The sequence below is a fragment of the Lucilia cuprina genome, chromosome 4 (genome assembly GCF_022045245.1).
Source record: "Lucilia cuprina isolate Lc7/37 chromosome 4, ASM2204524v1, whole genome shotgun sequence".
Lineage (NCBI taxonomy): Eukaryota > Metazoa > Arthropoda > Insecta > Diptera > Calliphoridae > Lucilia > Lucilia cuprina.
The window spans coordinates 44,048,322-44,060,771 of NC_060952.1; the positions used below are offsets into that span (position 1 = coordinate 44,048,322).

Sequence of the window (12,450 nt, forward strand, 5' to 3'; positions counted from 1 at the left end):
TATATCTCCTTGAACCATAGGCGATGAATCACTTTCTTAGACTGTCCACCTGTGTGTCCATATAAACATATAACTTGACGAAATTTTTGCAAACACATCTCTCATCCTAGCCCAATGCAAAAATAATTTTCAGAAATGACTTTAACGTCCATAATATTTTTAAAAACTTTACAACACGATGAAATTCGAAATACATATAGCCAAATATAAATCCATTTTCAGATAATCAAAAAACGATTTAACTCTTTCACGAATACGGGACATCGGTGCCCCGAGATTTTTTTACATTTTTCTCTATTTGAAGCGTTATTTTGAGTTTTAAGCTACAGTAAATGAATGGGTATTTCCAAAGAAAAATACGTTATTTGGAATTTGATGTCACTACATGTCAATAAGAATAATATCCTGCGATATCCTTCGAGAACACTTCTTCCATTTTTCATCAATAATGATCGATACACATCGAAATAAAGTGTGTGGTGAAGTCAAATCCATGAAAAGTAAAGTGGTTTAGTTTTGTGCCTGAAGGTGTTAAATATAACGGGAATGAAGCAAAATTCTACATGAATGCGCTAATATTTAAATTAAATATATTGGTATAGGGTATCATATGGCCACCTGTACCCCACTATACTTTCCAGTTTCGTTTAAGGAAATATTTTTAATGAATATTTTTCACATTTTTGTGCATAGTTGCAATAGTTTACTATAATTACCAAGCAAAAACTAGCTAATGACTTTAAATTGTAATTACTTACCTAATAACATACATTGGATTACAGAGATGTGGTGTAATAATTCAGGCCTGTAAAACTTTTTTCATACTATTTTATACTATTTTACTATTTAATGCTATTTACACTACTACTTTTTCTAATTTCTTGTCTTTGCCATCAAAAAGATGGGGGTATATTGTTTTTTTCATTCTGTTTGTAAAACATCGAAATATTTTTAATAGACAAACATGTCCTGATTCAGGACAGACATGTCCTGATTCTAAGACGATCAGGACATGTCTGTCCGTCTGTCTGTTGAAAGCTAGAGTCTGTTGAGCTGAAATGAATTTTTATACAAATATTCCCTATAAGTAGGGTTTGTTTGGTATTGAAAATGGTCAATATCTGACCTTGCTTTCGTATAGTCGCCATACAAGTGAGCCCCCAAAAAACGGCTTTATAAGCCATAATTGTTTTAAAAATACGAGTAAAGTTATGAAATTCTACATAAATAAGTCTTATATGAACCAAATTCTCTTCACCAAATTATATGGAGCGGTCCATAATTCACCCTACCCCTTATACATGGTAACCACCAAAAATGAATGTAACGCCCATTGAGGTGTTAAGAGCCTAAATTCGATATAAGTAAGTTTCTTATGAGCAAACAACTATATACCGAATTTTATTAGGATCAGTACATTATTAACCGTACCCCAAACATAAGGTCCCCCTCAGATAATGACTTTAACGCTCACTGCTGGCTTCAAAGTATGAGTGTAGAACTCAAATTCGTCACAAGTATGAGAATCGGTCCCCTTCAGAAATTGACTTTAACGCACATTACCGAGTATAGCTATGAAATTCAATGCACATCAGTAAGTTTCCTACAAGCCAAAATTTCATAATAACATAATGTTTATAAGAGATCATTAAATTTACTGAATACCGTTTGATGGTGGATATTTAATATTCGGCATAGTTACCTTCTGGTTCTAGCAAAAATTATCTAAAAACTTAGGTATGACACATTCTAGCCTTCAGTTCAAGAAACCCGAATTACTTTACACGAATGGTCACCATAGATACTAAATGTTCTTCATATTAAAAACAACATTTATTTGTTATAACTTTTCTCTATAAATTTATTTGTATTCTCCTATACATAATTCTTTTCTTTTTATGTTAACAAATTTTTTCCAAAAAAAAAAAAAATTAACACGTGCGATTAAAATATCACTTGGAATTATAAAACGGTTGACATTTTGTATCCAGCCCATCCTTAAGGAATTCATTTATTATAAAGTGACATATTTGTGATGCATCATTTTTATGTTGCTAAAATACAATAAAAAATGAAAATGTAAAATAACATTAATATTTTCTCATAAATATTTAAACGTAACGATGGTAACCATATCAAGGGAGAAAATTGACTAGACAAATACATATTTACGTAGTAAATAGGTTTAACAATGAAAAAATTTTAACTTTATTAAAGGAATAGCTAAAAAAATTTATACTGTTTATACTGTGATTGAAACTATCTGGATATAATTAATAAATGTATTATGAATTATAAAAAAATTGTTAAGACTGACAAATTTTGGTAATTTATAGTTTATTCAAAACTCAAGGATTAATACTAATCAGTCTTAAATTTGTGGCTATAATAGGATTTATATAGCGTTATATTATTTTTGATAACATGAGCTTTATTATACTTACTTGTTTGTAAAAATCTTATTAGAATGATATCGAAATTGGATATTGAAACAATTAAGAAATTTTTAATAAAATGCATAAAACTATAGATTTTATTTAAATAATATTTTCGAGATTAGCTTATTTTTTATCGTTTTATTGTATTACTACATTTATAAAAAAGAAATTAATATAAAATAAATTTAGAAAATGTTTACGATAATTTTATAAAATTCAAATTTCGTTACAAAAAATTTAACATTTTAATTTTATTCATAAACTTGTGTTAAATTTATTTTTATTTTTAGATGTAGGTATATTTTATGTATGTATTTTTTTAAAAATTGTTAGCCTTACATATTACAACAATTGTGCACAGAATACAATTTAATATATTTTTAAATACATATATTTATATAGAGGTTTTTTTATTATTCTTTTTTCAATAATTATTGTACTAAACACTAAAATTGATAAAAAAAGAAACTACCTTAATTAAGGACATTTTGGAGAGTATAAGACAATAAACACATAAAGGAAAGGATCTTGAAACGGATAGAAATACATTTAATTAAACGGAATGATTAAAACAAAACTATACTGTGTATTTTTTGTTATTATTTAAATATATATACTTTTTTATAAAATTAAGCCAATTATAAAAAAAAATATGAATAGTTATAACATATATTTATTCGCATTGTGTAATTAACGAGTTATTACTTTATTTGTTAAATAAAAGTTTAAAAATAATTCAAATATTATTGTTCTTAAGGTTACCTGTTTTTATGTTAAATAAAAACATTTTAAGAAGAGACCAGCTTTCAGATGATGATGATGGGGATTTCGATTTTTTTATTGATTTTTCTACAAAAAATTAAAATCAGAAAAAATAAAGAAATAATTTTGCAAAAAAATAATTATAAATAAATATTTATAAATTTAAGCCAAACAAATATTTTATTTAAACAAATAAATGAAATTTTGTTTTGCCACATATAAGTTCAATGATGCATTTAGGGATTTTCTTCCGGTTTTACATTCAAACAATTTTCTTTTTTTACTAGTTTTTGCTTAAATTTTTTTTCAAATGATGCAGTAAATACTTAAATGGGTTTTAAATTAAAATCTTTTATGGTTTCTATAAATATGTATGATATTAAATAATAAATAAACAAACAATTAATTTATATTAAAAAATGTATTATTAGTTACAAATGCAATAAATGTACGATTATAAAATGATTTAATAAAGACAAAAAAACATAAAAATACGTTGAAATTTAAACTAAATAAGGGGTATAAATGCACATGATTTTAATTAAATATATGTTTAATTTATTTGTATTTTTAAATATTTGTTATTAATTGTTTTATTAATAAATAAAGTCATTTAATTATGGTGTTTTTTATAATTTTTAAATAAATATTTTAAATATTTGTTTTTATCGTTAAATTCTCGTAAATAATGGGTAAAAAAATAGGATACAATAGTAATCGTAATACTAGCATAACATTTTCTATAAAATATCTTTTTTTAGAATATATCGAAATTTTACTGTGATTAAGAATCATTTACATAACAACTGGTTTTCTATCAACGCATATTAATTTGCGGTTTTAACTACATTTCCACAAAAAGATTTAATTCTAAACATTTAAACAAAAAATTTAAGTTGTTTACAGGCGATATTTAATATTTTCATTACTACTCATATAAAAATAACAAATATTACTGCATCCAGCAATCAAAATTAGACACGATCCACATGATATAAATCAGAATCTAGAGATAAAATGAAGCTAAACTGCGTTTACAGTTTTTTATTTCGTGATCCTGTTTCCTTGTACAGGGACTTCAAAATTTCAAAGGAGCACATTAAAAATATTTTAAAATACTTCTGCTTACCTTACTATGTAAAATTTGGTTTTTTTAGAATATATCGAAATTTTACTGTGATTAAGAATCTATTTAATATTTTCATTACTACTCATATAAAAATAACAAATATTACTGCATCCAGCAATCAAAATTAGACACGATCCACATGATATAAATCAGAATCTAGAGATAAAATGAAGCTAAACTGCGTTTACAGTTTTTTATTTCGTGATCCTGTTTCCTTGTACAGGGACTTCAAAATTTCAAAGGAGCACATTAAAAATATTTTAAAATACTTCTGCTTACCTTACTATGTAAAATTTGGTTTCACATGTCCAAGAAAATATAAAAAATAATTTTTAGAAGGCCAGAATTTCGGTATGTGTCTATGACACACTATTAATATGACAATTTTACAACTTTTAATCCTTACAGTATAAAATAAAAATAATACATTATAATTCCTAACTCTTCTTGTTTTTCTGACATCAAATTTAGCATTGGTTTATCAATAGAAGTAGTTTAAAATATTTTTTTTTTCAAAAATGTATCTCTTTAAAACTGAAAACGCAGTTTTTGTCCATTGTGTTTTCTTTTTGTTGGACCTTGTAATAGAGATCCGATTTGTTTACAGCGTCTATTATTCTAAATATGTGCAACGCTTATTTTAAGATGTATTGCATTTTATCACACTCTACACGACGTTATCAAATAAAAAAAAAATAACACTAAGTTGTCAACAAGTAGTTTGCGTTAGCGAAATGTCAACGATTCGTTGTCGAATTTACAACGATGTATTGCCAAAATGACATAAGGTGTAATCGAAAACAATAATGACACACGATGCTTAAATTGTATACAAATTTGTTGTTTAAATGTTAAAAAACGCGGTAAGCTCACTTTTGACAACGAATAGTATTAATTTCGGCACTTTTCTGCCGGTCTTTTTCCAATGTGTATATTTGAAATTGCTTACCGCTCAATTCTTTTATGTAACCATCAAGCCATTTCTAAGACCTTAAGAAGTTTATACTTGGTTTACAAGTTGTTAGCCTGTGTGATTCAAAAGTTTACAGGCGGAGATTAGTTTTGAAAATATCGTTTAATGAAAAAATCGCATTTACTTAAGGTAAGGTATATACACTTTTTTTGCTTTCGCCGATATATTAAAGACTACGTAAAACTGGCAATTGTCGTTTAAAATAAATATACTCATTCTTAAAATATTTTAATTCTGTCCGACTACGCTAAAAAAAAATCTGAACCTACATTTATTTACTTTACATACTATAAGTAAAGTGTGCTAATTTTTAACTCATAACTATCATTAAACATACATACATATGTATATTTGTTTTTTCCAAAGATCAAAATTGAAAAATTAAAACGCATACATGCATTAATTTCCGTTAATTGTTCATTAAGTAGAAACTTTAATTGAACTGTTTGTTTAATAAACGATTATTTTTTTAAGAATTAAAAAATATCAATATTTTTGTTTGACGAAAAAACATTATTCATTTGTCAGAATTTATTGATATAATTAAATTTAAGTTGACAACAAACCGCTATCTCTCAATATGAATCTACATATATGGGCAATAATTTAAATGGTTTTCAGAAACATTTTTTTAATGAACAAATTAGTGGATTTTATCAATTTAAAAATCAAGAATATTTTTGAGAAAATAATACATATTATAGGTTTATACAAAAATTGTTTCTTAAACCAACAAGGATTTCGCAATGCTAGTACGTCAAAAGGGTATTTTGAGAAAATAATACCTATTTTAGGTTTATACAAAAATTGTTCCTTAAACCAACAAGGATTTCGCAAGGCTAGTGCGGTCAAAAGGGTAAAAAACATACGGTTGTATTCTCCCTTTGATTTATTTAGTCACCTAAAACGGTGTTATAAATATCATGCCAACAATAAATATAGTTTTACGTCTTAAAACCCATTAGGACTTAATACATTTTAAACACACATTCAGGAAGAAAATCTTTGTATACAAGTGAAGGTATTTCTAAAAAAACGAGCATGGATTTTGAATTCACACTGACTGGTTGATTATAGGTAATTCAAACCAAATTTTATTAATTTGCGAAAAATTACAAATATTATAAACATATATTCTGGTATATTTGCAAATAGATGAATGAATAACTAATGATTTATTAGCATTAATTTAATTTCAAATATTTATATCTTTAAAATATTATACTCCTATTTTAGGATGATTTCTTAATCACATTATTTTTAGATTAATATTCCTTTAAACAAACTGTTTACATATGTATATAAAATATTGACATATTTATATTTATGACATACATACGCAAACAAATATTTTAATTTCACTTATTATAAAAATCGTAAAACTAAAAAATTTAATATATTTATTCGAACATACAACTTATGAAAAACACAGTAAATGCTTTTAATGGAAAACCCAAAATTAAAACAAAAACACATTTAAACACACACCAGGAACTAAAAAAAGAAGAAAGTAAAATCCCTAATACTGAAATCCCGCACCATCATCACCATCATCTTGTTTCCACTAGGGGTTGAGGGTAATTTGTAGTGCGTGTCATGAGTGTTGCTGGAATGGGCTGGGCACACTACAGATAAAAAGGAAGGCACAACCATAAACCGTAATATATAAAATTATTTATGCCTCTCCATCATTATCTCTATCTCTATGGTCGTCTTCGTCGTCATCGTCTTTATTGCTATTATTCTTTTTATTTGCTTGAGTTTTAACTACCTTTTCGACGTGTTTCGTTGTGCGCGGTATGCCACTAGTTGCAACATTTGATATGGTTGTTGTGGTGGTCGTTATGATTGTACCGTTGTTTTCGGTACAGGTTGTTGTGGAGCTCGTTAAAGTTTCATCGGTTTCTTGGTCGAACATTTGTTTGCGTGAACCACCAGCTTGTAATAAACGATTAAAAATTTCTTCTCCCGTTTCAGTGTTATCGATGTGTTGCTTCACGGGTTTGGATTTAGATGATTTTTTTGTTATCATTACTCTTTTCGTTTTCGGTTTCTGTTGGGGGTTTCCACTCTCTATGGTTTCTGTGGTTGTTGTTAAGGTAGAGGTGGTGGTAGTGGCCTCTGGTTCATGCTCGTCATTATCGTCTATTAATAAATTTTCTACAGATTTTCGTAATTGTTTTGAAATTTCGGCATATTTTTGTTGCTCTGCCAATATTTTTTCTAAAGTTATATGAGTATCTTCTTCTAAGGTTTCATGAGATTCTGTTGGGGTTTTTTGTACAGATGTTTGATTTTCTGCAGGCTCTTTAGTCATTGCCTCAGCTGCCTCTTTCATTGTATTGTAGGTTTGAGATTTTTGCAATTTCATTGGAGTATTTGTATTGAAATTTTCAATAACTTTGGCACCATCTACAAAAGTTATATGTATGGTTTCATCATCATCATCGTCTTCATCATCATCACTATCACTACTTTCACTTTCTTCAGATTCATCCGAATCATCTTCTTCTTCGGCCACTTCGTATTCATCTCCTTCGTCCTCGTCCTCATCGTCTTCTTCGTCATCACCATCGTCCTCTTCATTAGCTTTGCTTTGCAATTGACTTTGTAGTTTTTGCAAAGTGTTTTTATTACTGTCTCTAATTAAAGCATTTAAAACATGACGATTTCCATTATTATCCCTTGAAATTTCTTTGACGGTAAAGTCAACTTCATCTTTTGTTAGTTCATCATCGTCATCATCATCAGAATCCCCATAAGCTGGCTTAGTAGTTCTTTCATTATTTGCTTGTTCTTCAAGGCTTTTTTGCAAATTGTATTTCACACGTTCATTTTCCAACAACTCTTCTAAAACATTTTTCATTTTGGCATTCAAAGAAAGTTCTTCACGACCTTTGGAAGGTGGCAAAACGAAAGTTTCACTGCGCAAAACTTGTAGCGAAGCAGGCAACTTTTCAAAATCTTCCTCATCATCATCGTTATCAAATGATGGATATTCACTCTGATGCGACCGACTGAAAGCGATGCGTTGAACCTGACCCTCACCCGTGATTAAAGGATTTACAACTTCAACTATGCTTTGAGTTCTTGTTGTGGTTGTTGAGGTTGGTGTTGATGACGTTGTATAGGCTACATTGTATTCACTGTCATAGTCATCATCATCGTAGTCCTTGTCGTCCATTTCTTGATATGCTTTTGAATGAGTGGTCTTCATGGTAGTGGTAATCTTTGTAGTTGCCGGTAAAACAACTTCTTTTGCCAGAGTTTGATGCATTGTTATGGTCGAGGGTTTAATACTCACTTTTGTAGACGAGCCTGTACTGTCCAAGGAAGAAGGTCCAAAAATACCACCACTACTTAAACTGTCCAATTCAATTGAAGGAAAATCGTCATCATCGTTACGCAAAAATAGTTTTTCTGTATTTTGTTGCACTGTTACAATAGAAGCAGAATCTGTTTCTTCCTCTTCCTCATCATCATAAACATCTTCACTTTCTTCTGCTTCATCATCATTAAGATTTGCCAAGTATTCCTGGTGTTCTTTTTCCATTTCTTTGTTATTACTGTCGTTAGTGTTTTCAAATTTCTGGGTAATGTGTAACTTTTCTACTGTTTCCACTAATGTTCTACCCGTTACTCCAGGCAATTGTAGGTTTTCTTTACTTTTCTCGTGCTTGTCATCTTCTGACACCTGCGTCTGCATATACTGTGGTACATGTTGTTGTGGCATCATCTGCTCTTGATTATGTTGTTCATTTACTGCAGCTACTTGCCGTCCCTTACCCTCTTCCTCATCTTCCATTTTTCTTTTAACGTCCTCATGCTGTGTTATGAAGTCTATTGATGCGTTTGGTGTATCGCTCTTTTCTGGGTCCTGCAACTCTAATGAGATTATCTTCTCTCGACTAGTTTCCACCTGAATGAAGTTGTAAGTAGATGTAAATTTTTTTGTTGCATACACGTATTGTTTTTTTGTGTGAAAATAATAAGAAGGGAAGTAAAATGGAATGTACAAAAATTTTAAATGTAATTGTAGTAATTGCAAAGGTGTAGTTTTACTATTTAATTTTTTCAAATTTGCTTTCTTGTGAGTGAATTTGTTTAAAAAAATATTTAAATTCCTTTTAGAACTTTTCTCAAAATAATACAAAGATAATGTACAAAATGAAAGAAAATATTTTAGTTAAAGAAAACGAAAAAAGCTAAAATATTTGAACGAGTGTTTCGTCGTGTAAGCTGCAGCCCAGTTCATGTTTATGTATACAGTGTATATATTAGGCAATACATACAATTCTATTGTTAAGAAAGCTGAGTATATGCGATTACGTTAATTTTGCTAACAAATTTCATGCTTCATGTTATATTGATTAAAACATATCAGTTTGGTCCATTCATATTTATGCAATAACATTTTTTTGAATTATCCTAGTGTATCAATGTATATTTTTCATACTGCGCCCATGAACACTATAAACCATATATAAACTAAAGGCTAAAAATTTAAATGATATTTAACTGATATACAAATATAATACATATTTTATCTCATTAGTCATGCTAATGAAAAGTATTTACATAAATTATATGATAAAATTCTAAGAAATACTATTACACCACAACCTTAATACAGTCTTAAATATTTTAGTACATATTTCATGCAATTCTACAAAATATAAATACTCAAAATAAAGACTTAAAAAAAATACACTTTGGCTTTCGGCATATGAGTTTTTTTTTTAGCTGGAAAAGTATAAAAGTTATTTGGTATTTATACAGAAAAATAATCCAGTGTAGTTAAAAACAATAAAAATTTAAACAACGCTAATAAGTTTTTCATTAAAATTTGTAGAAACATTAACATACATACATGCTAAAAATATATTTAACGAAAAAAATCCTCCAACTATTTTAGTTTTTAACTTTTGATTAATTCGTAGAAAGCGTTGCTGAAGCAAAATTTAACGATTTTAGATATCGGCATAATTCAGTATATAATTATTAGACTTGGTAAATATTTAGTGAAGAAACTATTCAAGAGACAAGAAAAAACTTCAGTATATTTTTTGAGGTAGTCTAAACTTTTTACGTTGTGAACCGATTTCGAAGAGTTTTAATTGCTTAGGATAATATTGATTTATTTCGCTTAGTTTTATTGTGATCGTGTTTTAGGTTGACAGACAAATGAAGCTAAATTGCCTCATAATTTTACAAAGATCTAAAATATATACTTTGTTGGGCTCCGGATGCCTGTTTTTTTCACACGAAATGGCAAACTAATATAATTTGTTAAAAAAGATTCAAAAATTTTGAGCTGATTACGCGAAAAATTACTTTCAAGTGGATTAAAGATTCATATTATTTTACTTTTTTTAAATAAGTGTTAAAATTATCACAATTTTTAGCTTATACAGAAAAGAATTTGGGTTTTTTTTATTTTGGAGTTTATAATACACGTTTAGCGGACAGAACCCAGTAAAATATTTTCAAATTTTGGTAATGAGTATTGTGTAATGTAGTTATTTCGTACATTACTTGGTAATGAGTTGTCGTTATCAAAAACATAAATTAATTGTTTTGAATAGAATTTGTGGTAAATTGTCTATAGCGTATGTCCAATAAGGAATTAGTTATTATTCCTAACCGTCGTCGATTTTGGAAATTCTTTCAAGAAATATTGATATTTACATTTGTGTGAAAACCGTTCCAGATAGAATGACAAAATTACTTTTTAATGGGGCATTGAAAACTGTAAAACTAGTTTTTAATCCAGAAAAATTGTTATTTTTTGGTCATCGTCAAACAAAAATAAGTAGTTATTCATCCAAAAAGTAACTACTTACATTTTTTTCCAATATTACTTGCCTACTTATCGGGTAAGTAAAGATTTTGCTGGGATCTGCTCTAACTTAAATTTAAATTATTTTTTCCTGCATTTAATTCGAAATTGCGAAATTTTTAAAATAATCGAAAAGATTGAAGACAATATTTTTTTTACATATTTTAAGATCAAGATTTTCAATTGCTTATAGGGAACTGAAGCCCTTTTCAAAAAAATTGTTTTATTCTCAGTTAACCGACAAAGCGGTTTTCTAGGAATGATCAATTTTCGGTTAATAGAAAACCCGGTTTCTTCAAAAGTCGGGTTTTGTAAAAAAACACAAATACCTAAATTTATATATCGTTAATTTAATACAAGATTATCATAATCCAAAATTCAGGTATTTTGAACATTTTGAACTGTAAAACTTGCGATATATGTATGTATATGGTCCTAATAATTGTATATTGCCTAGTATTATATGCTGGAAATTGCCTAGTTTTATATGCATTAAAATTCAAAGAAACAAAAATAATTTTTTCACTTAAAAGTCCAACAGAACTTTGTTAACATATTTACAACTCACATTAAACATGTTTTGTGAACTATTTTCATTTAATGATGAACTATTAAACTAAAAGGTGTAAATTGTAATAATTTGCCAAAAATTAAACATATTTGATTTAATATCTTATCATTTATCATATAATTTTTCGTAAATTCTTTTTAAAAGAGGACAAATGAAAAAAGTTCCGGTAAGGCCACTTAAATACACACTAATATGAACAAAAGGATCTTGTGTGTTTAACTATAAACTGTATGATTTCACACACGTATATATAAATATTAAGGTAAAATAGTTGTACATAGTACTACAAATGACATTATTTACGATAATGTATGTGTTTGTCTTTGAGCTTCTAAAGTCTCAAAGACACATTATGCCCGTAACTAAAACTAAAGACAAAGTAATGAATGTGGGTCAATAAAGACAACAACTATGTTTTATGTTTGTTACGTACTTATGTTCCCAAATAAAAAGACACACACACATTACCTTAGTTAAATGCAACAACGACCACTATTAGACACACAATAAAGAGGTCCATATACGAGGTCAGTTTGTTAAATTTCTTATAGTGTCAGACATTAATCGCCTAACTCAAATTATGAACGAATTTTTAACAATATGCCATATGCATTATCATAACAACTTCGCGACTTAAGACTTAAATTAGGAAACGCTACAATCAACATTGACCTGGGCAGTAGACAATTTTGTAAGCAGTCAAAGTTTTGTCAATTTAAAAAACTGCTGAAACAAGAC

The 12,450-nt window shown here is 28.1% G+C and overlaps 1 protein-coding gene across 19 annotated transcripts in view; it reads right to left on the minus strand.

Annotated features, from left to right (window-relative positions):
* Positions 1-1,875: 1,875 nt before the first annotated feature.
* Positions 1,876-12,450, minus strand: part of LOC111674587 (protein lap4) — a 241,099-nt gene continuing 230,524 nt past the window's right edge. For 16 of the 19 annotated variants that reach the window (XM_046949898.1, XM_046949900.1, XM_046949897.1 and 13 more), the window contains one exon: positions 4,905-9,221. In XM_046949898.1, the coding sequence (XP_046805854.1) occupies positions 6,978-9,221 (2,244 nt within the window). In that variant the 3' untranslated portion in view covers positions 4,905-6,977. Of the gene's footprint in view, positions 2,055-2,543; positions 3,288-4,904; positions 9,222-12,450 lie in introns of those variants that run through there. The other 3 variants (XM_046949910.1, XM_046949911.1, XM_046949912.1) reach the window with 3 other exon arrangements.